Genomic DNA, 25,849 nt, shown 5'->3' on the forward strand with positions numbered 1-25,849 from the left:
AAAATAGATCCTTGCACAAACATTGTGTAAGTACTTTTCAGAGTTTAAAGTACATCCCGCTAATAGTATTTTTAACCAGAGTTTTACTTGTAACAATTAAAAAACGACATCACACTGTAAATTACTTCTGATTTTATTCAATGGAGGAAAAAAAAAGACCTTCAGGAAAATACAGTAATTCCCATAGTACACACAGAGAGGACATAAATTAGAGAGGCGTGGCAGACAGACGTTTGAGGGGGAAACGTGTCACCTGGCACATGGGTGGTAGAAAACATTTGATCCACGCTGCCAGACACAGCCAGGGGCACGTTGTGCACGATGCAGGATGTAGAGGAATCAGTGAAATCACACTCTAGACTTGTGTCATTCAGAACGTGAGCACAAGTTGATTATTCCTGTACACAAACGTCTAAATGATAGTACAAAAAGGGAATAATACAAAATACAAAACGGGGGGGAAAACTGCCCTCAAAATAAACCATAAATATTCATATCGATGCACATTGGTTTAACAAAACAATTGCTTCTGTAAACATTTTCAACATAAGGTGTGCATTACAATTTAAAAACCACTGCAGTCGCATACTTATCTGAAGGGTTACATAATTAAAAATTGCAGAAACAAGACTAAAAACTAAGTCAGAGTTAAAAATATGCCGCTTAGTTCACGCCGTCTGAAGTGGTTTCGTAACACTGCTATTAGAACGTGACTTTAATTTGCTTTTCACAGATGAGCAGGACAGCGAAAGCGTCTCGTCCCCGTGTTTCTCAGCAGGTCCCACCTTGGACAGTGAAGGCACCACTTTAACTGAGAGCAGGGGTCAAAGAGTCGGGTTCAGGTGGAGGGTGGAGGGGGTGTGTGTGGGGGGGTGTGAAACCTTGCAAATCCCATGAGTCCCGTTATATCGATTCCACATTTTAACAGTGGTTATGAGACGTCTAACGTGAAGTGGGCAAGTCTCGCGTCATCATTTTAAGACAGTGAGAGAGGAATGAAAGGGATGGAATAATGATCCAGTTAAAGTATTTGTATCATCCATCCAGACTGGACTGAGGAAACAAACTAATTGCCTGTCTGAAGCCCAAACGTCAAAAACAAAGAGGTCCAATATTGAATCACATGGCTGGTTCTGACTCAAGTGTTCCTACAGTACATCAAATCCAAACTTCATCACTTGTTTCTTGACAAAACCTGCAGAGGATTTCACGCAGTTCGGAGAACATGAAGCCAAACTCCTTTAAAATACTGTTGGATGTGAAAGTCGTGCAGATTGTGGATCAGCTGATTCCTCCCAGTTTGCGGAGTGTGATGTTCAAACCTTCTTCCCGGCCCCTCGAGATCAACGCACACCGTCTTCCTTCCCTTACTGTCACGTCTGCTCACTGGCCTCCATGCTACCTTAACGGCCACCTGCTAATTCTGCATGTCTAATTCACAGTTTATCCTAGCCCTACTTATGACTGATGTTAAAGGAAAAATCCCCCTGGAAAAAAAACAACAAACTTTTGGTAACACAGCTCACATTTCTGGGTCATTTTGTGGTTTTGGTTGGCGTGTTTTCAGATTTCCAGTAGGTGATAAAAATAAAAAGACAGCTTGATGACAAAAAAAGGGGGGGATTTTTCCTTTAAAACTCATCTATGGGTGCATCCTGCATTCTTATGCTTTAATTATGTGCAGCAGGTCACATACAAAATATACAGTGTATGAAAAACCGGAGCTAAATTCATCCATAACACCGAAAGCGACATGCTGTCATAAACAGGGCTACGTGTCCGACGTGACCTACAGTACATGAGGCAATGTGGTAAGTCGAGATAGTGTCTGAAAAACCTGGGAGAGTCTGAAGCCTACAAGGTAGATGTAGTTAGTATGTACAAGCTGATATCCAGTACCCTGTATTTAATGGATATATCAAGAAGGTCCCTTAAAAAAATCTTCACTTTAAGGAAGAGAAGGCAAAAAATGTGAAGATACAGGAGGCAGATTTACATGTCAAGCTCTATTTATGTGGCTGTGAACTCGTGTTAAATGACATGCTTGACGTGGAAATCTACCGTGGTGGGAATAGGGAGTTAATGTCGGCTGAACGGGCGCCGGACTAAACGCAGCTACGGGCGGCTCCTCTCTGGTGTCAAAGTACTCGCCTCGTTCCGTACGGTAACGGCCGCTTTTAGCCTCCCCGTCGTCCCGTCAGAAGTCACATGCTCAGTGTTTGCTCACACACACACACGATGCAAAGTTTTACTATGACACAGAAAGATTTACCATCAACAGGCAACAGATCCCTCGACCTGCAGAGGAAGAGGAGGAGGGGATCGGCTCAAATGGTTGGAGGAAAAAAAACCCGGAGGCTCGCGGGGGTGGAGGGGGGTTTCTGTGGTCGCAATATCGTTTACTACACTCACACAGAACGCACCTCCTCCTCGCCCCCCAAACACACCTGTCCCATGCTTCTTGTCATGATTACAGTCCAATCCGTTGGTTGTTCGGCCGAGCAGGTGGGAGGAAGCCGTTCCCTCCATCGAGACGCTCAAGGCTGCTTCTCTTCTTCGTCGTCGTCGTCGGTCGTCGTCGTCTTCTGTTGGTCGGGTATGATCGTGGAGTTTGGCCGGTTGGTAGGACGTCCACTACCAGCTCATAAGGGAAGAGCGTCCCAGGGTCATGAAGTACACCTGGCTGGCACCTCCAGCACGCACGGAGGCGAAGAAGACCTGATAGACGGGGACAAACGTGTCAGAATGTTTCCTCGAACACTGAGTGGCATTAAAATAGTTTAAAAACAGAAAGAGAGGGCTGAGTTCTGACCTTGTCGTTCCTCTCACAAAGGAACTTGAGTCTCTGGGCTCTCTTGTGCATGAAGACGCCGTCCAGGTGGCCCGTCTCCACTGAGCGGATCTCTATGGCCTTCTCACCCCAGCCCATTATCTGGTTCGACCTAATGTAGGCTGCTCGGACACAGAGAGGGATATCACAACAGATTAATTCATTAGACTATTAAAATCAACTAAATTCAACAGATTTGTGTGTTTTTTCGGGGTACTTACCCACTGAAGTTGGCATTTCTCCCCACTGCAGGACCACATCCTTTGTGATGCGCCCGTAGGTGTTGACGTAGACGCCCTCGTCCTCGTAACACACCAGCAGCTCGATCCCGTCAGTGTTGGGCAAGATGATGATGGCGTGGCACTGAATGCTGGTCTGGATCTGAGGGAGGAGGAGGAGGAGGAGGAGTTAAGAGGCCGCAGGAAACCAAAGGAGTGATCAAGACTGCGTGATGTGCTTACATGCGTGGGCAGGTAGATGTCGTAGACGGCGCCAGAGTCCACATCCACAGCGTGGAAGCCTGAACAGGAGCCGTAGATGACCTTTAACCTCTGACCTTCCTCCACCGTCAGGTCCACCAGCAGAGGCTTGTGCACCAGATCCCCAAAAGACTAAAGCAGCCGTGAAGGAACACCGTTAGTCTGGGAAATGTGCATCTTTGGGTGTAGTGATACAACAGAATGGCAGCTCACCTTAAAGGCCATGAACTTGTGGTAGGGTTTGGGCGCCCAGGCGTACACCTCCACAGCATTCTTCAAGGCCAGCACCAAGAACTTAATCCTCTCATATTTCACTGGAATGAAACGTGAGCCATTGCTTAAAGTCGTAGTTACTCAGGTTTATTGTTAATTTGAGGTCGAGGAGTCTTTGACAGACGGGGGGGAACGTACCGACTTTGTAGTGGACGCAGCCCTCCAGGTCGCCCACGTTCACCCAACCCTGCTTCTTCTCCACCTCGGGGTCGTTGTGCAAAATCTTGTTTCTCAGCCACGACAGGTAATACACTCGCAGCTTGTTCTTTTTACCTGCGGGAGTTCGGAGTTTGATTCAGGTGAACCAAAGATGGTTTTCACAGAAACGTCGTCACGAATGATCAGTCAGAGGAAGAGACGACAGCCGGAGACAGCGTACCTGAAATGGTGACCAGGACGTTGAGTCCCTCCAGGACGTCCATCTGTTGGATGCGTCGCCTGTTGATCAGAGGGTAGACCTTCCCCTGGCCGCTTCGGTCCAGAAGCATCAGACCGCTCTCCGTTCCCACCAGCAGGTTCACTCCTGGACCGATCAGAGAAACACACGCCGACATGAGTGATCTGATGGCCAAGCATCGCCTCCTGAGTTGCGTCTGTGTGCAAACACTTACCCCAGAGTGCCGCGCACAGGATCTCAGAGTTGAACCTCTTCTTGTACTTGCGGATCTCTGGCGTGTCGCTCGGCGGGCGCGTGTTGACCGGGTTGACGTTGACCACGGAGCCTTTACGGGACGGGTCGGCTCTCAGCGGGTCTGCGAGCCGTCCGTCCGGCCCGAATGCTGCTGGAGGGGGGAATATAGAGGTCAGCCCAGATGTTTCAGCTTGGAAACATTTTCTACAAACGCTGGAGGAGCTATTGCTCATAAAAACTCTGTATCGGACTACGTTTCAGTCATTACAGAGCCGCCCAAATCAACACTTTCTCTGTCACTTGTTGACCTACCCATGTTGTTGAGGGAGCTGCCGCTGGAGGGGGAGATCTGGAGAAGACGAGGGTCGATGAAGGGAGTGAAGGAAGAGGAAGACTTGTGTTTGGACATGGAGTTGCTTTCTGACTGGGACTGACGAGAGATTTAGAGACATTTAGAAAACGTTGGATTTCACCGACATGTCTGTAGAGAAAACTGGATTTAATCATTAGAAATGAACAGAATCAGTGATTTGGCCCAAAAGTGATTCACCGATTTATAATTTATAAAACACACTGGGACCGTTATCATCAATAAAACAGCATCAAACTACATTTTAACGACACAAACAACTGGGAACACATAGTAGACACCGAAATCCAAGTTAAAACAAATGAAATGTAAAAGACAGAGAAATGATGTGATTGGGTTAGTTGTTTTGAAGCTGACGAGGACAGAAACGTTAGAGAAAACAAGATGTGCGACAAGAAGAAATGTGCTGAGGGAAATGAGAAAAAGATGCCGCCTGCTGTGAAGTGTGAGAGGAAAAAGCTGCTGCTAATAAAGCACAGAGGAGGATCGGATGTCCACCACCAGAGATGCCTGTTGTTTGCATGTGCCACACCATAGAAGAGGCTTTAACAAACATTAAAAATACATGTGATTCTTCTCTGTAAGTAGGTCATGTGTGCCTGCGGTAAATTCAGTATTTATACATTTAAATATAACCCCGTTTAACGGCCGTCACACCGGGCATAACATCCCTCAAAACAGCTTAAACTACTCCACGGTTAAACGCAGCAAGCTGATCGAGATGCTTGTTTTTTAGCCCGAGAAGCTCCAGTTTAGTTCCCTCCATGCCGTGACCATGCTCTACCACCAAGGGGCGCCAGTGTTAGCAGCGACACAGTGCAATGCAGTGAATTCAAGGGGGGGAAGGAGGTTGCAGGGAGGTGTCAGCCAAGCCAGAAGGGGGCAGAGGTGAGCCAGAGTGAAGGCAGGAGGACACAGAGGGGTTGGGCAGCGTGGAGGGCCAGAGAGGCTCCCAGCAACAACCAAGGACTGGACTGCAGGTGTGTACAGGCTTGGAGATGGAGTGGCGTTTGCTAGCGGGGTAAAAATCACCCCTTCCTGTTCAAAATAACAACAAATACAGCACTTGCATGTCATTTATTGTACCTAGCTTCACGTCCATGGAGAGGATTGGTCATAATAAAACCTACAATGACACACTGACTATGTTCTTGAAGTAACTCCTCTGTGACTTTGGACAAAAACTAGGTAGAACAAACAAATGCGACTGCTATTTGAGTGAAATGTGCTTTCCTAAGCCTCTACCACGCTGCAACAGTCCGTTCCTCAGTTGTTTGTCACGCTGACGTGAGGATGACATACCTCGATGGCAGTGAGCTCGTCCAGGGAATTCTGTGGGGACATGGCGGGACTGGCATAGCTAGATGATGAGGGGAAGGATGAGGAGGAGGAGGAGGAGGAGGAAGGGATGGTTGTGGAAGAGGAAGGAGAGTGATGGCTCTGCTGGATAAGGTCTGGTAGGTGGTGTATGCGGCCGGCAAAGCCGTTTTTCTCCGCCAGGCCGTGGCTGGGGGGCTGGGGCTGGCCGTGGACGTGACCAGGGCCAGCCGAGGGAGCGGAGGAGAGACTGACCAACCGCTTTATGTCAGCCGTGCTCTGGAAGCAAGAACAGGCACACTTTGGGCTCAAGCAAGCAGGTGGAGAGAGGGAGGAGATGTACGTTTTGGCTGCTAGTCTGCTGCTTCGCATTTCATCTTTTGGAGATGTTTGAGTGCAACCTACAACAATCTCAGGTGTTAGATTAGCCATCTGGAAATGTGAAATGAGAAGCAGCGAGGCTACAGTGACTGAAAACATAAAAACGGCACGGTCATATACAGGAACACAGGAGAAATGGTGGAGAATGTGTGGATTAACAACACTGACACTCGACGAAGAAAAGGGAAATGACGACTATGGTGATGTGAAACTAAGAAGTAGGCCATCTCCTCCTCTTACCTGTCTGATGACCAGCGTGCCGTCCTTGGAGGGCGTGAGGGCGTGCTCGCCCTCCGAGTCCTCCACCAGCATGGTCTTCGCCGACTCCGTCTCCCCGTTACTCAGCCTCCTGCGGAAGCCATGGGAATATCTGACGTCCGTAACCAGACCAGCGTTAACAGTCATGCAGAAAAGCCATGCGACACTTGAGAAGTGACAGAATCGTGTCTTGCATAGAAAGAGGAACTGCAACAGACAGGCCAACACTGAAACTACACTCATCACACATCTACCTACCCAGCCCTGGAGTCCTCAGCCCCCGAGGTGGACTCCTCTCCCGCCTCCTGGTCCACCTCCTCGTCGTCCTCCTCGTCGGTGGTGCCCGAATCCTCGCTCGAGGAGGAGTAGTCGGTGACCTTGTGGGGAGGCCTCACGTCGTCCACCGCACGGAGCTCCTTGGCCAGAGCCGTCAGATCCTAGGAGGGACAGTCAGCAAATCTTAGAAAAGACTCCGATATTTGGTTTGTCTAGAATGATGTGCAAGCAAATCAAAAAGCCATAAATCCTAGCTTAATTGTGTATTAGATCAGTGGTCTACCCTCTGAACTCTGTCTTATGACTATGTGGCCCTCGGCTTGTTCATCGCAGACTCTTAATGATGCAGTCTTAATTGTTCATAATGAGCAAGTAAGGGGAGGAGGGACACTTTCCAGGCATGCTCAACAAAGCAAATGTGCCACAAGGTATCCAACAACAAGGCCAGGTGAGACTGGGAGCTATTCTGGCAAGGAAACAGGAGGGAGGGGTTTGCATTCAAATCCAGGCCGAGGAAGCCGCTGCAGAAGCTTTCCCCTTCTACTGCCATGTGTCGACGACAAGCAACAAAGTGAGAAAGAACGGAGCAGGCAGGAGGAAAGACGCCAGCGGGAGGCGATCGCATCACAGGTAGAAAGGACAGGGACCAGGGACGGAGCTAATTGTTGCATTAATCCTCGTATAATGCAATGAGGAGGGCAATGGTGCAAGCATAGCATAGGTGTGATCGTGTAATCTCATTTAATAGGCTTACCGCATCACCCTAAGAGGTTCCCCAACAATCACCAACCATTGGATTCATGAGAAGAATAATTAGAGGAGCAGAAAATGGAGAAAAACACAGAACAGTTTTCACCTATTCAGCATCAAACAAGTGGAGACGGCATTCAGTAAGAGTGGACTTACAGCTGGTCGAGTGGGCCTGGCAAGGTTCTTTTCATCTTGCTTTTTGGGAACATTTTCAGGCCGCTGGAGGGGCGATCCTTCAGATTTGGAGGAAGCTTTGGAGGGAACAAAGGGAGGTAGAGTTAGTGAGGGGAAACGGATTTGGACAAAGACAGCTGGCTCTCAAACGCTCTCTAATCGCCTGTATAAAAACAGCAGAAAACCCACTGGAGCGTGAGCAGATAGCACGGCATAGTGATGAGGGAGAACGGCGCTATTATAGCAATAAGGACAATGTGCTAATAAGCAGCTGGTAGTTAGTGAAATGTGGCCGAGTACAGTACCGGGGGACTCACAGCGTGGCCTGAAGCGGTCACCGGGACTGGCCTGGGAGCTGGAGTTGGAGGAGCCGGAGGAGCTGCCGCTGCCTGGCCGAGGCTGCAGCTTCTCCACCCGATCCCACAGCGGCCGCTGCTCCACCATCCCTCCAGCGTTCCTCTGTCCACCCTGGTTGCCGGGCTGTGATGGGAGAGGGGACTCTCTGCGGGACAGGACCGGAGACCTGGATGTCGTCCTTACTGGTACCTGGAGGAAACAGATTCAAAGGTCCTCACACAGTGGCAGCCGTGTGTGTGTGACAAGATAACAGAGTGTACTCCATTCATGTTTATTGACATTATTGTTAAATCATGACTGATTAATGTGCGACGTCAGTAGTAGTTGGATTTCACAAATGTTGAACACTGAGCACATCAAGGCAAACACAAACAGACAGCATGATGAGTGAAGTGATTGGCATGAAGAGGAGGTGAATGAAGGGAGTGGGGGGGGGGGGGGGGAGTCAAGGCCGGGGAAGGGATGGGGGAGGGGGCCCTCGTCAGCTGCTTACCTTGGGCGGTACCTCCTCGCTGCCGGCCTGGTGTTCGGCCCTAGTATGGGCCTGAGGGTGGTGGAGGGGAGGTTGGGGCTGGGGGTCAGTGCGTGCGGGCGATGGGTGGTGGTGGTGGTGATGGTGGGGGTCCTGGTTACGCAGGTGGAGTTGTGTAAAGCTAGAGGTCACGCCGCCGGGCTCGCTGAAGGACTGGGAGCGAGAGACCACGGGCGGCGGAGGAGGAGGAGGAGGAGGAGAGGGGGCGGCGCTGTTGCTGCTTTTTAAAGCAGCCAGGTGAGACCACTGGACCTTTTAGGGAGTCAGGGAGGGGGGGAGGAGGAGGAGGAGGAGGAAGAGGAGGGGGAGGAGGAGGTGAAACAAGCAGACAACACGGTGAGACATGAAGGAAGATGTGTGTGTTTTCACATACATGTGATCAGATATATAGCCTACACATGCAGACAGCACAACACGACATAAAGATGCAGTTCATCGTCCGGCCTTTACATCAATGCAGGAGTCTGTATGTGGTTTTTATGCTTTAGTTTAGTCAGCTGTCTTTGTGCAGAGTTAACCGGCTGCTGGAGGAAGCTTAATATTTAGTGTATTAATATGACAGTAGATTTCCTGTCATATATTCTTTTACACTGTGTGAGTACATACAAACCCAGCAGAGAGGGAGGAAGAGAGCAACAGGAGGAGGAGGAGGGGGGAACAAGCAAGGGAGGTGGGAGTTACCTGAGGCTCCATGGGCCGGTGCATGGCGGCGGCCTCGGAGGAGCCGCCGTTGGAGAACGGTTCAGAGGAGCGGGGAGGCAGAGGGGGCTGCTTGGGTGGAGGGGCGATCTGAGGGGAGCCCTGAATGTTCTTACGGTAGCGCTCGTCGGCCTGGGATGAGGGAATCGGACAGGACAAAGATGGAATGAGGGTAAGGGGGGGACATATCTCCATTTTTTAAATCAAGCAGAAGGGAACCACTTCAATGGCAGATTTAAAGCCTTTTCCCATTAAATGGTTCCCATCTCCTTGTTTCCCCTTTCTTTTGTCACATACAGAAACCTTCATATTCTGGCGACAATGGTATTAAACATGCTTGAAGCCCATTAGAGGCAGCCGGACAGACACAAGTGTATGTGCACAGAGAGGCGGAGACAGGACTCCTTCAAACAAACACATCCCTGAAAGTAGGTCCGCGACACGCGGTGGGAAAGATCATTGTTAATGATGGCGCGGCTCCGTCGGTGGCGGGAGACACCGCTCGGGTGTCCTGCATGTTAGTCTGGGCCTCAGCCATCCACATGCAACGGCCCGATCCACACACATTGAGAGTCAAAACAGCCACATTGAAGAATTTCACAGGTCGGCCTTCCAAGATCAAGAGAAATGACTAACACTTCACTTCTGTATTGTTCATAGGACGAAAACCTCTCAGGGAAAAGAATGGAAGGAATACATGGACTAAAAATGACAGTAAATAAAAGTTAAAATTATGGAAACTACAAAAATAAATGCCTACAAATTGTCTTTATCTCCATGGGGAAACAATACTTTGAAAATGGAAGATAAAACTGGAATCTCCCTGATTTTTTGCCTGTAAATTGATTATTTTCTCTTTCTCTTGCTCAGCCTACTTCAAGTGAAAATAAAGACGAAAACATTTCAGACATCCCGATGGTTTTAGTAGCCGAGGAGCAACAGTGCAAGTGAGAGGGAGTGGAGGAGAACAGCTCCGTTTTTATTCAGGACATGAAAAAGGCTGGTGGCTGCAAGCCTGTGGGTTTCTACTCTCACCGTACCCCCCACGTGTTTTACTCTAAAGGGTCTGGCTGAGAGGGCCTGCATTGTAACAAATGACTTATGGCTTTGGGATAACGCCACAGCATCCAAAACAGTAAGTGCCAAATTAAATCCAACTATTGGGGGCTAAAGGAAACCCTCTTTTGCTGCTTGCACCACCTCTATTTCTATGGCCACTGAGGCTGTGAAGACAAGCAAGAAGAAGCTGGACAGAGCAGGCAGCGGGGCAGGCCGAGCCGAGGGGGAGGTTCACCTCTCTGATAGGCTGAGGAGGATGACTATCCGGCTCCAAACTGTCTGCCTGGGGTTCAGAGTCAGTGGGGGGGTCGGTCTGAGGGGGGCTGGGGGAGTTTGACGCCTGTCTGGGAGGGGTCTCATCACAGTCGGTCTTCTCTGGGGATTTAGGGCCGTCTGGGGGGACTGTCTGAGGAGCTCTGGGGTAATCGTACGCGCTTGACGCAGAAGCAGCACCGTCAAGGACCTGAGCTTGAGGGGTCGTGGCGAGGACTCTGTCAGGGGGCAGGGTGGAGGTCTGGAGAGGTCTGCTATGGTCTGACGGGAGTTTGGTCTTGTCACCAGGCGGCTGTTTGGATTTGTGCTGCAGCGACAGCAGGTAGGCCTGCTCCTGCTGCAGGCGCTTATGGAGTCGCTCGGCCTTGCGCTGCTCCTCCAGCTCTCGCCACTTGAACTCCTGTTGCAGAGTGTGGAGTTGGTTCAAGGTGGTGAGAAGAGACGGGAGAGCCGGCGGCATGTGTCGACTTGACAGACTAAAAAATCAGCACCATCTTTTCAATGCTTTCCCTTAAAAACGCGCTTATATAGTCACGTTGGCAGCATTTAGGACCGCATTTTCCTGCTTTAATCTTTATTACAAAGAAAATACATGGTGCAAATTTAACCAAATCTAAAAATGCAGAAAAAGAGTTTGGAGTTCCAATCATTGGGTATTTTACTGACTTGGTTCACTTTACTGCAAAATGAGACAAAACGTGATGCAATGGAGGAACCCAACGTTTCTTTGTCGTGTGATTCAACAATTTTGCTGATGTGAAGATGACTCTAAAAAAGTCAATTAACCACATTCCTGAAAACAGTCTGAAAGAGAAGACGAGGGATGAACTGCAGTCGCTGATTGATGGACGTACAACATACTGTAACTTGTCTACTATAACAGGTTGTGTAAGACCCACGTGTGTGTGACTGACCAGCAGCATGGCCTGTTCACGGAGCAGCTGCTCCTGAAGCATCTCCAGGTGTCTCTGCTCCTCCTCCAGCTGACGTCTGATGTATTCCTGTCAATCAAAGCAAAGAAGCCAGTCGGGTTAGTGGGCTCCAAATAAAAGCTTTACATCGCCAACTATTTGAAAGTCTCAAACTTCCTTTAAAGCAGACCTGTTCACGATCGTTCCTTCTCTTCTCGTCCTCGGCCCGCCGGCGTTCCTCCTCTTCTTTACGTCTACGATCCATCTCTTCCACGCGCCGCTTGTCCTCTTGCTCGCGGCGGCGCTGCTCGCGCTCCTGCTGCCTCCTCATCTCCCGCTCGCGTCGCTGTTGCTGTGGGAGCAGGAGACAAAGAGGCGTCAAACATTTCTCAACACACGCGTGATTTTTCTCATCCCCTGAGAGCGACCCTACCTCCTCCAGCCGCCTCCTTTGCTCCTTCTGTTGCTCTATGCGTTTCTGCCTCTCGGCCAGTAGTTGGCGCTTGTACTCCTCCTGCTCCCGGAGCTGCTGCTCCTGCAGGAGCTGCTGCCGGCGGAGGGCCTCCGATCGCTCCTTGTTCTCCTGCTGCAGGCGGATGAAGTCACGCCGCAGAGTTGACTCACCTGGCACGTTGACAATGGAGCTGGACGAGGGGAGAAACCAGGACACAGCGGTTAGATTGGAGCGATGCTGGGTTCAGATTATAATCCAGGACGTAGTCGTAGGTTTTAAGAGGCCTACCTGGGCTCTCCCTCCTGCTCTGGGGGATCCTCTTCCTCCTCCTCACTGCCACTGTACTCGTACTCCGTCTCATCTGTTCGGGAGAAAATAAATGACGATTAAACAACTACGTCGTCACATTTCTGTGAGAATAAACGAGAAAAGAGAAGCAAACAGAAAGTGAAGTGAGACGGACGCACCCTTCTCCCCTCTCTTCTTCTTGGTCCGGTCGATGTGGTCTTTGAGCTGAATGCGGACCTGCCTCTCATTGGGCTGGTCTCGGATGAAGGGGTGCTTCAGCAGCTGGTCTGTCGGCGGGCGCTGCGTGTAGTTCTTCACCAGGCAGCCCTCGATAAAACTGAAGAACTTTTTGGACCTGGAAGGATTGGAGAGGAAAGTCAGCAGAGAGAAACGGTGCATGACGGAGAGGGTGACATATAAACAGAGACAGCGGGAAATATTTTAGCCATGAAAGAGCACTTCCAAGGATCCTAAGTAAAACGGACATTTCTGCAAACAAGCTCTGATTACAAATTACCCATCAGTCCTAGCAACACTCCCTTTATTTATGTCCTGGAAACACGACAGCCTCTGGTTCCTCAGGGTAAATTGAGGTTTATACATGTGGACAGTAGTCCATTCTTTCAATCAAACCAATCATATTAGCTGTTTTATTATTTTAATGCTTCCATAATAACGTCAGGTCCCAGCCACAACTATTTCTGTTAAAAATAGGAACTCATTTATCTCAGCACTACTCCGACTTTTTCTGCAGTGCGTCCAGAGCAGCGCTGCAGTGAGTGCAAGGAGATGCTGAGCCTGCCAGAGCACAGAGTCTCAGTGCTCTGCTGCCTGGTCTGAGGTCAGAGATAAAATAAAAATGCACAACAGTAAACGTAAAGAGGCCAGGAATGAAATCTATAAATACAATATCTTATAAAACCTCCTGTGTCCAGATGTATAAGCATCATAATAGGATTGGAAAGGATAGAAAAGCACACATCCTCTCTGGTGGGGCTCACCATTTTTTAGACTTGAGCCTGGGTGGAGGGTTTCTTGGAATGAGGAAGAGCGCACGCATTGGGTGCATGTCACAAAGAGCTGGAAGGAGACGCACACAATCAATCAATAAGCATCCATGAGACTGAATCAGAACAAAAACACTAATATTAAGAAAAGCTGGGACTCACGTGGTGCTCCTTCAGCCATTTCAATAGCAGTGATACCACAGGACCACAGATCGCTCTGCGAGAGAAGACGACGCCGATTAACCAAAGGTTAAGGTGTTTAATTGTTTTAGACAGTTACATAATGTCTAGTTCTGTGTGGAGGCTCTTACTCTGTAATCGTATGTAGCGTCTGGGTTCTCGTCACAAGCAATGACCTCAGGGGCCATCCAGTACGGGGTCCCGATGAAGGTGTTTCTCCTCCCCACGGTGCGATCCAGCTGAGCACTCACGCCAAAGTCAACTACAGAGAGAGTCATCAACAAGATGAGACAATGATCCGAGGTTAGCAAACACATGCAGCAACTCGTGCCACCCCTCACCCAGTTTGACTTCGGCGTTCTCCGTCAACAGGACGTTCTGGCCCTTGATGTCGCGGTGGATGACGTGGTGGGCGTGCAGGTGGGCCAGACCCTGAGGAGGAGAGCCAGACGCGACATGAGTGACTGCGAGAGAGGAGCGGAGACGAGGAGAGAGGAGGAGGCGCTCACCCTAAGGATCTCCCTGGAGATGTAGGCGATCCAGTCTTCCTTCAGCTGGTTCCCCTTGGTGTTCTTCACCAGGTCTGTGATGGATCCGGCTCCACAGAACTCCATCACCAACTGAGCAACAGGTAGGAATCATCTTTAACGTCATACATGATCATGGCAGCGACATATTTCACATGCTTCTTATTTGGAACGGTTTGAGGACTTACCCATAGCTGGTCATCGTGTCCCGGGGGGCTCTTCTTAATGAAAGCACCGTAGTAGGTGGCTATGTTCCGGTGGTGGGAATACTTCTTCAGCATATTGATCTCCAGTTTAATTTCCTCCTCTTCATCCTAGACGCACACAATCACACACACTTAGTTAAAAAAAAAAACACAGACACGAGGGTGTTTGTCGTTCCCTTGGAAAATCTTTGAGTTTCACTGTGGGCTTTTAGTCATCATTGGGCCCTGAATGACATTTCATTTCAGATCAATTCGCTTCCATACTTAGGGTCCAGCTATGTGACAACGCCCCGATGTGGTTTCATTTCAGCCCCGGCCTTATTCATCTCTTCGTCTGGGCCTCAGCTATATAACAATGCAGTAGGAGACGTCGGTCTACTGCCAAACGATTCCTTTGTTTAGGGATTAATGATGCATGAGTGAGTCCATGTGTACAGTAGCCATTATTGGTAAGCCCTTATTTAAAAAGAAAATAACTAAGTATACATTAGATCGATGGCAAATCCCCTACAGATAATCCATTAGTATCATTACCCTGTATAGAACTGCTTAGAGCTGGAGAGAGAGTGAAGAATCCCGCCTTCACCCTTTACCTGCACGCTGAATAGCACGCGTAATGGCCGGGCGAAGGACCACTTAATGGAAGAGTAATGGATGGAGAAATGGACGCCATTAAAAATTAAACGCAAACCTGAAAAAACAGACAACATAATGACACTGCAGATACAGAACCCCCATAGTGAAATCGGTGAGTTTAAGACGACCAGAATCAACTGCCGGTTATGGATGCAATCCAATGTTTACGTCTCTGCTCAGAGAGTGGGAGCGAACCCTGTTCCCGGTATCACGTCTTGATAAAAAGGTCAGCTAGCTGCAGCGCTAACTCCCGATAGCAGCTTGACAATGATTAACAGTGGCACACTAATTGAACACATGCGGGGGTCGGCCCGCCAGTGCTCTGCTTTACGGTTCCATGGCCTCTCCTATAGAAAGTACAGCGGGAGGAGGGGGGACAGCAACCGCAGCATCATCGCCTCAGACTACCATGTGTGTCTCTTCATATTAACAGGGGGTTTGATTGAATTATCACCAGGCTGCACAGCATCCATGTGCGGGGAAATTAAGAGAGATGTGTGCATATCACTACGCCACGTCCTATGCAAGCATCACCTATAGCAAAATGGCAGTTGGCGGCCATACTGCTGCTGCATGACTCGTTTGAGTTGACGTAAGCCTTTCTGTTGTACTCCCCCCCCCCCCCCCTCCACAACCCTCGCTCCCCCATCTACCCCCTCTCTGACATGCAGCTGTTGGATGATAACGCTCCTGACTGCAGTCACCCGGTGAGGGAAAGACCGAATCATGAGGTGAGGTCAGAGATGAGAGAGGATATGAGGGGAAACAATGACGTAATGTAGAGCACAAAAATATACTGTTTGAAGCTGCAACTCAATACAATACAAGGTATAAATACCTAAACAATAGAATTATCCTTAAGTGGTGGACTGTTTGCAGTTTTAAGGCTCAGTTTTATGATAAAAAATGAGTTTAAGCAGATCAGTTTGACGCAGCCCAGATAGACAAAGACAATACGCCGTTCAAGAAGAGCTTAAATGCTCGGCCCCGAACTGATTTTCAAGAAACGTTGAATCATAATCTATTCCAGAATGATTGGATGTGCTTTCAATTGTATAACGCCGAAGTGGAAGAGGCTTTCATTACTGAGAGAGGAGTGGAGGAGTTTTTGGATTTGGGAATGTGGGTCAGACTGACACTGGACCTTTTAGGCCGGAGGAGAGAGAGTCAGCGTGGCCTCACTCAACCATAGTGAGGATGAGCAGGTAACAGTTAAAACATGAGGAAGACATCCAGGAAGTAAAGTCACATCCAAACCCCATGCTGACGTTTTAGCAGAACAGAAAGTATTACTTTTCTCTAATAATATATCCTCCACCGGTCCTTTTAATGAGTGATCATGAGGTTTAGAGCTGCAACTTAAATTAAGTTTCTTCATTATTGAATGTCCCGATTATTTTCTACATTAAATGATCGATTGCTAGCGCTACAAAATGTCAGAAAATAGTACCAAATTGCATTAGCATACTGCTTAAAGCCCACAAATTAAATCAGTCACATTGACTTCACAGGAGGTCTACCAGTAATTAAACTATCACGTTGATTAATGGAGGAGATTTGAATCATTCAATCACGTAATACAGCTATGATATTCACTGCAGCGCTGATTTTCATGACATAAAGTCATGACAGGTTCAGCCCCAGGGAACACCTGCCTGATGCGACGTACAGTTGGGCAATACCGGTTCCACGTGATAACGCGCCAGGCGAGCGTATCACTCGTGACTCATCGTGACGCAGGCCGATGTTGAGGAGCGGCAGCAGGCAGGTCAGGGCACACACACGTCTGTCTGGAGCCTCTCTATGTGATCTAAATGCGTTCTGGTAATTGCAGTGATGCATGGGTGGAAGTCAGCTGATGACTTGAGACTTCGCTGCTGATGATGAACGTCGCAAGTGCAACTCATTCACCAGCAAAGCCTGTTATTGGTGCAGCGCGTGTGTGTGTGTGTACATGATTACACCCGTATCCCTGCGCCCTTATTATGGCCGTGTGGGTGGTTGGCCCTGCTGGCCTTCACTGCTGCTCTGAAACCTTCTGCTTTGTGTTTCTGCATAAGTGCATGTGTGGTTGTGTGCGTTCTCTCATCTCGCAGACGGGACCTCCCACGGGCTGAGGGCAGCCTGCTGGCCGCCGAATGACGCACTTCACTCAATAAGCATCCTGTGTCCTCTACCCCCACCCTGCTGTTTATTATGGGGGGGGGAGACTCATTACAGAACGTGGCATTTTCTCCTCTCCAAGCTGCAAATATTTAGACGTCAGATCTGACACCGATTTACATATTATAAGCAGACAATAAGAGCAAGAAGTACATTGGGACACATTGTTCGGCCTTACCTCCGTGACGTCCATGACTTTGATGGCAGCCAGCTGTCCAGTCTTGACATGTCGTCCCTGCGAGGGGACGAAAAAGAAAGCTAAATCATTATACTCTTAATGATGATCACCCGACTGTGAAAGTGAGCGACACAATCCAAATCGACACGTGTGTGGCATCGAAATTATTTGTGGATTAAACAATTACTCGATTGTCAGACTAATAAATCTGTCTTTGTGCCGTTGGGTGTCTGAAATCCCCAGCAGGGTGCCGCCATGATGACTCCTGCACCAGGTGGTGTGCGTCAGGGTGTCATCTGGATGTCAATTATATTTAGTATTTTCTCATGTAGCATACAACCCTGTTGTGCAACGATAATAAATGAACCTTGTGGTTTTAGCTTCATTGTAAATTGAATATCTTTGGGTTTTGGGCTGAAATCAATCAACAGAAAGCCAACTTGTTCCCATTAAAGATTACAATCTCCAGCCTGCTGTTCCCCACAGTGTAAGTAACCTCACTATATACAGTACATACCACAGATGAGCATATTATTCCCCAACATTCCCAGACTTCTCTGCTGCCCTAACACCATGCTGCCACTCCTTACATAAACAAAGGACCGAAATAGAGGCCTCTCTACGACCCCTCCCTCCCTCCCCCCCCAACCCCAAGAGGAGATAAAACATGGGACATTTTTTGGGAGCTGCATTCGGGTATTCCCCTCCGGACTGTTTGGGACCACGCTGCACTGCAGAGCCTCTGCTGAAACGGCCATCGCCTCACTGCACGTTAACGGAAGGACACCCATAAATGCACACTCAGACGCCCAGCATCATCTTCACCAGTGCATTCCATAGTCAATTGAAACTGTATGGATTATGACAATAAAAGCCACGCAGGCTTAGGGGCCCTCCCTTTTCACCGGGGCAGGAGAGGGGGGATGAGAGGGGACACTTTACAATGCCTTTAATCCTCTCCACTTTGATCCCAGGGGTCGCCGCTCCAAAAACAACAGTGAAGCTGACAGTATGGCCGCCAGCTCCCCACGTACCAGCCACTAGCACCCATGCCCATGACCATCCTAATGTCCAGAAACAAGTGTTAACACCTGTAGAGGTTAAATGTGTATCCCTCTTAAAAAAAAGGTGAAAAGAAAAGGAGGTCGGGAATAGAAATACACTTAACTACCAACAAAGCCTCTTTTTGTTACCATTTACTCGACAGTGTCCAAATAAATCAGTGTAAGCCCGTGACAACCTCACAAAAATGTCTGTTTACACTGGGTTTATTGATGATTTAATGGTATGCGGTTTGGAAGAGACACCAGGAGGGGAGGACACGAACGTGCTCTGATTTCCCCTCTAACATCTCGGCGTTTGTGGGCGGAGATAAGGGTTGTTATTGCATCTCGATACCACAAAACAACCGGGTTGCACAACAGTCGGCATATGAGTAATGGCATGAGTGTCTGGATTACATAGAAAGTTTCTTGACGTGCTTAATGCGCTCGTTTCATGCATCCATTGTCCTTAAAGTGAGGAAACCACCGAGCCGTCACCCTGGGGTTGGCACCAAGCTGCACAAGTCGTTAGAAATGATGCGAGTCAACACAAACACAACGTTTTTTGGAGTGCTTTATTTGGAGAGGAAGCTGCTCAATAATCGGGTAAATCTGCGATTAACTCGGTTATTCCAAGAGGGACAAACCAAACACAAAGCCAACACCAGATTTAACACATTTCTTCCATATGATGATAAAATAAGCTCTTTTTTTAAGGTTTCCAATATCAAACTATCTTTGTCATGCTATTTAAAACACTTACTTATGGGTGACTAAACAGTCACATCTGTGTTTAGCTGAATCAGCAATGACTGCATCATTGAAACTTGGATTTTTAAGACTAAATCCAACAGAATATCAGTCAATATTATTTTTCCCATCACAAATACATAAAAAATGTTAAATAAGGACATTTAATCAGGCACTGAAACCATGCTGCTAAGCTGACTTTCAGCACAGATCTGGCACTCCTTCGCTTTTGCAGGGAAGGGCAGGTTTCTATAATTATTATTAACGTATTACATGGTGACTGCTTCTGGTACTACATGTAATTATTAAGCCTAACATTCAATAACTGACTCAGGAAAAGCTTACTCTAACTCTAGTCATACACAGGGTTCAGGTATAATCAAGCGTTGGGGATTATTGGTGTAAATAAAGATAAGAGTCTCGTGGTAGTGATAAAAAAAACAAATCTTAGAAGAATCAAAGGTCCTCTATAGAGCTGCAACTAATGATTGTATATATTTGTATTAATCTTTGGATAATTTTACAATTACTTGAGCAGACATTCAGTCTAAAATGAGCCAAAGATCCAGTCTTTAAATCACAAACATAATCCATTCACTATAATATTAAACAGAAAACTAGAAAATCACATTCTGAGAGGCAGAAAACGATCAATCGTTAATTATAAAAATGTCATTCTGTCGATAGACTAATCATCAGTCTCAGCTGCAGTCATGTGCTCTGGCCCCCCTGTTACAAACACGGGGTTGATCACAGGAGGGCTGAGGCCCTGGAGGGCCCCTTGAAGCCGCCTGCTGGGCGTGGCCGTGGAGGGGTTATCTGAGGCACTGAGCTATCACTCAGCCCTCCCTGGCCTCCATCGCAGCTCCTCTTAACCATGGCCAGATGTGCTGCTGGCCTCGCTCCAGCTCTCCACTAAACCACCGACTGACTTACTGCCTTGAGAGCCAGAGACATTAACTTCAAATCTACCCTAAAACTAAACTAGAAATGTCACATCTCACCCCACGTTGGACACTAGCGGGGCTCTATGTGGCTGTTCTGCTGACATAAGATGATTCCTGTTAAATGAATGCCAGTTCAAGAAAACACAGGTGTCGTCGCAATGTTGTAGCGTAGAAAAACAGCTCTCCGATTTGTGTTTTAGGGTGGATTTTCACTTAACAGAAGTAATGCTCAGCAGTATCGTTAGCGGTCTGCCCACAGAGTCCGTGTGGACAAAGGGGGAGCGCTGTTTCCCAGGCACTTTTCCACAAGGCCTCGTATCCTCTCCATCCTGACTGACCAGAACACAAAGAACCTCCCCCTCCCTCCATCGTTCACATTAATGTAAGATCAATCACACTTAGCCACCATTTCAAAAAGGCTGGCTGGGCTTTCTAACCGGGTCAATCTACTTTCCCCTCTACAACCAACAGGACTCCATCCCATCGTTCTCACTGACCGTGTAGGTGCAAAACAAACTCTGCTTCTTATTATTAGTTCACACAGCAAGGGGACGGCTGGAAAGGTCACTGGGGTGTGGGGTATGAAGGCTGGATGCCCCTCCATGCTGGGCCATGTGATGGTCTAAAAGGTGACATGTGAGTAGGTGGCTGGGCAGAGAGGGGTCAACAGGCAGGTCACAACCTCCGTTAACCTCCGGGAAGAGATGACACACGACGCACGAACGCAGATTTACACTTTAAACGCGCTTCGGATGAACGCCGGGGAAATAAATGATCAATCGGAGGTAAGCAGCAGCACATGACATCCAGGGCTGTGCCTTGCCCCTGCCTCCCCGGGCTCAAACAATTTATACTGCTGCTGCATACCAGCACACTGACCCAATTCTCACACACAGCGAGATGCCTCCAACACGGCGCTCGCTGCAGAGACGGCAAAGACAAAGAGAAAACGGCGTTGAGGCTGGGAATAAGGAAGTATGACATGTGAACGGGCAGCTGGAAACGTTTCAAACTGGAGGCCAGTGTCTATCGATCACAGTGCAGTGGTGGGCTGCTGGATCAGAGACGCATGGTGTCTAACAGGGATTATAACATTACACTTGAAGGGTGTAAAAGTAAGGCCGTAAATTACAGCTGCAATCCACCGACGATGTGGGATTCCCACTGTGAGCAAACCGTAAACCCGGGGATGATGTCATTAAAAGAACATGAAAGCTGGAGGATGAGCTGTTGTTTCGGAAATAGTTTTCGTCTGCATGTGGTGCAGTTGAGGGGGCTTTAAAAAGGGGGAAAAAGACATTTACTGAGACAATCCCAGCGCTGATTTGGACCGGGAGAATGAGAAGACCCAGCACATTAAAACAAGAAAATAAAACGTCGTTAGGAAAAGTGGTGTTGAGGAGAAAAAGAGTGTCTCGTCTGCGGCGCCTTTGTGTCTCATCTCGACAACTCGGGTAATGAGGTTTCTCAATGAGCTTCACACACACACACACACACACATGGAGGGACACTGAGAGTTTTGTTCAGGCAGCGTGGCCAGTCAGGGGACGGTGTGGGTCTTGTGACACCCATTAGGAGAGGGTCACTGTGGGGGAGAAGGGGGACAGAAGAGATGCACACTCGGACCGTTAGCTAGCCTGCATGCTAACACAGTGTGTGGATAATAATAAAAAAAAGGAGTGTGACACCCTATGGGACCCGGCTGCAGCGAGGGTGACACGTTCTACCACCCCTGACGCTGACCTCAAAGCTACACGGCCAATCAGCAGCCAGGATCCCTTTACAATGAGCTCCATACATGAATGGTTATAAATCACAACGCTTCTGCTAGATCCAACATCATCATGATTTAAAAAGGACAACTTTGTACTTTTTCACCGTTTCCATCTGTTTGACGCTTCATTGCCAATAGAAATAAAGTAAGTGTTACCAGATTAAGATCCAAATATATGATTTACTCTATGGATTTATGGATTTTGTTCAAATGTCAAACATCTGCCGAATATAAAACATATTTTAGGAATCCCTGTCGACAATGATTGTTGGGTGTACTTCAAATATTGATTGTTTTAGGTCTGTATTTAACTGATGGGGTCACATGATGGCGGCCCATGAGGTCATCCCACCCTCCTCTATGGGGGGCCGATGCACCAACATGGCATCGCTGATTTTAAGTGTGACCTGGAGCATCTTTCCCTTGTTAGACTGCATTGAGAGTCTGTTTTTATAAAATCCACCATTTGAACAAACGAAAGCACCTTGCTGCTTCCATCACTGGTAGCCACCGCCTTCAGTACCAGTCTCGCCCGGCGCCATATGGCACTGGTAGGCATTTGACAGATTGTGTGAGAGGTTGAGCTCCTTCCTCAGCAGCAGCTCCCACCCCATAGCTAACCCCCCTCGAGGAGAGAGCTTCTCGTCTTGAGAAAAGGCAGAAAACAACGGAGAAGCTGCTGGAAATACAATATCGGTGAATATGTAATAAAAAATTACAAATCTATTCAGCATTTGGTGCTCGTGCTGTGGTGAGTATTCAACTGCAGGACCTTGCTGGTAATCAAATAGTCAATTCACCACAGATTTTAACCATTGCACCAACACACATGTAACACGGGGACATGACGGTATATAAATACGGTGGCACAGCCGTGGCACGCCTATGGGTGCATAGCAGGCCGGGAGGCAGGTCAGCGGGGCTCTGGGGCCTCGGCCTGACTATATATGGCCTTTCTGTAGAGCAGAGGGAAGCTTCCACGCATACCACGCACAATTTGAGGTATTATGTCTTTTTTTTCTCCCCCCCATCTTTTTAATTCCTAAATCCAGAGTGTGGTACCTGAGATAGTCTGAGCCAGCTGGTTCAGAGCCAACTGATAAAGCAGGGAGGGAGCCTCTTGTGCAAGAGCAGAGCTTTCAAAGAGTGTGGCTATATAAACGCATTACTTTTACAATAACAGAATGACATGGGACGATATGAATATTTAATGTGTAGATTATCCTGGAAAAATAACTGTTATTCACGATCAAAATTATTATTATCAAGCTCTATTTCTCACTTCTGGACCACGATAGCGTGCGGTACAGCTTTTACAATCCACCCCTTTTAAGCCATAACGTAATTTCCATCGCGGCCGTCAGTCAAATTCCGCTGTGCTGCGTTTGCAGAAGTTGGCTGTAACCTGGCACCTCTCCAGGGGCAACGCCGCCTTCAGCACAGCGGGGGCCACTAGAACCTTGACATGGCATTTCAGGTCTGAGGAGAACCGCTTGGTTCTCTCATTTTCTCTAAAGCTGCAAGAAGACACAGCAGCGACGTAGAAACGGATTTTGGTGGGACCTGATTCCAGCCCATCCGTGCGTGATGGTGTTTTTTAACTTTGCAAAACAAATCATCTCACAGCGCCAACAGTAAGATATAAATGCAAAACCTGCACTCAAGTTGTGGAAAAACAACTTCCAATTCAACGTGCATCAAGATCGCCCATTCTACTCCCTATAGTCTCCCTCACAGGGGAAAGGAAAAACGCCTCAAAGGGAATCAAAAGTCACCACAAATCAAAGAGCAGAGACGCTCGGTCACATTGTGCGATCTAAAAGGGCCTTGCAATCTGTGACCAAGTGCTTGACAAAGCAGAAAAGAGAAGAAACTCCACCCCGTTTTTTTTCGGTTGGGGGGCTGCTGCGATTATTCACCCGGTTGGCGTTTTGAAACCCCGCAGACAAATTCCTCCTTTCTGTGGCTCTAACGGACTCGGCGGACTGAGAGACCCAAAGAGAGAGGAGACAAGCTGAGCTTTGTGAGAGCGGTGGGCAGGTTCTGTCTGGGACTGGACAGCTGCTCTCCTACCAGTTGCAGCCAACCCCCCCTCAGGCCACATGCTCATTCAACTGGTTAACATGACAGTCAATGCAGTGACTGACAGCTGATCGAAAGGAGGCTACTCCAGCGAGCCGGGCTACAGTATAAGCTACGACTCTGCCGTGGATAGTTTGGCTTATCTGGTGCGGTCTTTGTGCGAACTAATCTGACAGCCCTCTCTTGTACGAGCTCCATTCCCACACAGCGGCGCTCGCAAATAGAATTAGCACTGGACTGTGAATGGAGCGGGAGATTAAAAAGGGACTAAAAAAAAGAAAAGAGGGAGTAATAATTCTGTGCCCCGTGCGCCCACGGGCTCCAAACCATCTGGTGGCAAGATAGCGTGCAGCATCACGCCTCCCCCCCCTATATGACAACCCTCCCCTCCTTCTCTCTACACTGCACAGGGCTGATTACAGGTGTGGTGATCACGTGAGACGGGGCGAGGTCCTGGAAGTTCACTGCACCCGGGGGATTGAATGCAGGTCACTGGAGCACTGTGGGCTGTCAGAATTAAAGACTCGGCTAAGCTTGCTGCTTAGTGCACAGGCAAATTGATGGGGGGGAGGGTTCGATTAACGTGCTATGAACAGTCTGCACCATGCTGAGCAAACTGGATGTCTGCTTAACATGTGGTTAAATGTCATCGCACAGTGTTGCAGCAGGGAACAAAATGGAGCCTCCTGAATAAGCTAGCTGCAGCAACAACAACACAAGGAGGCCCGCTGCAACGTCGCGAGGTCGGACGTGTCTCCCATCCAAGGCCGTCCCCTCTCCATCAAACACATCTTTGACTCTCTCCCTCCCTCCCTGGTCATGTCTTTCAACAGCCGCAATCTTAATTTCCAACAGAGAAATGTGACACCGGCAGCAGATGGCCCACAGAGTGGGATTCCCATCCACTGAAAAAAAAGTCCTGATTTAAAAAACAGGATGTGAGATTTGAATAAAAGAAGAGAAACAGTGAGGTCAGCAGGATTAGTCTGATGGCTGATGTTTCTCCATCCTTGCCTCCTCGGCTACCTCACAGCCAGACAGGTGATGCAACACCGATGATGACATCAGACACGTTTAAAATCAATACCAAAATAAGTAGAACCTCCCAAACAGTGCACCTTTCTCCCCCAGCTCAATCGTGATAGCAGCGCCTGAAAAGGCGTGTTTTTTGTCATGTCAGTTGCCTTTTTTTGTTCCCAGGATTCGATAAGTGGAAGAAAGAGAAGAAAAACATTGTCTATCCTGAGCAAACACAGTGAAAACAAGACGGGCCCATGCACTGCGCCTCCAACCAACCTTGTATACTTGTCCATAGGTGCCATTTCCAACCACCTCCACCAATTCAAATATCCCAGCCGGATCCTGAAAAGAAGACAAGAAGACGGTTTAGTGTGGATGAATAACAATGTGAGGGTTTTTTTTATTATTATTTGTATTGCATTGCACAGCGTTGTCCAATGTGAGCCAGCTGTTGCGCCCCTGGTCCACCCTACGTTGCCAAAATGCATCTCGAACAAAGGAAAAGCCAGACACTGGCAACACCTCGCTGTGGCTCAGCGGTCATTTTCAACACTTCGCCTCCGACAAGAAGGGACGTTTTCATAGCAGGTTTTTAAAAACTCGCTAACGGCGGTCAGACTGGAGGAGGGGGGACGTTTTGTCTCATAAAAGATGAGCAAAACAACAACACGCAGGGTCGGCTCGGCAGCACTCACCCGCAATGAAGCCAAGTCTATGTCTACTAGACTTTTAGCCGGAGAGTCGTTCGCCATCTTTTCAAATAAAAGCCGAGCTTTTCCTTCGCGATTACGAGAAAATATCGCCGCTGGATCATCCGCGGGGGGCTCCGGCGGGCGAATCAAACGGAGGCCGTCGCGTAGTCCTCCCTGTGGGATCCGCTTCTTGGCAGTAAAGGCTGGGATCTCACTACTCCATGTTGAGGTGGCAGCAGCAGCAGCAGCAGCAGCGGGCTCCCTGTCCGCTCTCTCTCTCCCTCTCCGCTCGCGCACTGGTGTCAAGCTGGCCGACAAACGGACACTTCCGC

The 25,849-nt window shown here is 48.5% G+C and overlaps 1 protein-coding gene across 11 annotated transcripts; it reads right to left on the minus strand.

Annotated features, from left to right (window-relative positions):
* Positions 1-115: 115 nt before the first annotated feature.
* On the minus strand, positions 116-25,802 carry LOC311010197 (mitogen-activated protein kinase kinase kinase kinase 4-like). Of its 11 annotated transcripts, none has more exons than XM_084004791.1 (31): positions 25,521-25,802; positions 25,102-25,167; positions 17,210-17,266; positions 14,215-14,340; positions 14,009-14,119; positions 13,841-13,931; positions 13,631-13,761; positions 13,482-13,536; positions 13,314-13,392; positions 12,492-12,667; positions 12,313-12,385; positions 12,004-12,214; positions 11,761-11,922; positions 11,574-11,660; positions 10,622-11,059; positions 9,310-9,459; positions 8,590-8,880; positions 8,045-8,285; positions 7,722-7,816; positions 6,798-6,976; positions 6,522-6,630; positions 5,886-6,179; positions 4,526-4,643; positions 4,194-4,364; positions 3,962-4,105; positions 3,721-3,855; positions 3,523-3,623; positions 3,292-3,441; positions 3,052-3,211; positions 2,813-2,952; positions 116-2,718 (listed from the first exon to the last, which is right to left on the minus strand). In XM_084004791.1, exons 1-31 carry the CDS (start codon positions 25,575-25,577, stop codon positions 2,635-2,637), a joined length of 4,482 nt encoding a protein of 1,493 aa, XP_083860917.1. In that variant the 5' UTR covers positions 25,578-25,802; the 3' UTR covers positions 116-2,634. The 11 variants fall into 11 exon arrangements, with proteins under 11 accessions (XP_083860917.1, XP_083860926.1, XP_083860922.1 ...); XM_084004800.1 differs by having other exon boundaries at positions 6,522-6,651; XM_084004796.1 differs by lacking the exon at positions 10,622-11,059 and having other exon boundaries at positions 4,194-4,361; positions 8,057-8,285; positions 25,521-25,800.
* Between the last annotated feature and the right edge of the window lie 47 nt (positions 25,803-25,849).

The sequence above is a fragment of the Eutrigla gurnardus genome, assembly GCF_963514095.1.
Source record: "Eutrigla gurnardus genome assembly, chromosome: 24".
Lineage (NCBI taxonomy): Eukaryota > Metazoa > Chordata > Actinopteri > Perciformes > Triglidae > Eutrigla > Eutrigla gurnardus.

Excerpts from the sequence above, each read along its gene's own strand:
- LOC311010197 (XM_084004800.1), bottom strand. The coding sequence starts at position 25,577 with ATGGCGAACGACTCTCCGGCTAAAAGTCTAGTAGACATAGACTTGGCT. Across the intron at positions 9,460-10,621 it reads CTCCTCAGCCTATCAGAGAG|GCCGACGAGCGCTACCGTAA; the intron begins GTGAACCTCCCC and ends CCCTCATCCCAG. Across the intron at positions 3,212-3,291 it reads ACATCTACCTGCCCACGCAT|ATCCAGACCAGCATTCAGTG; the intron begins GTAAGCACATCA and ends CTCCTCCCTCAG.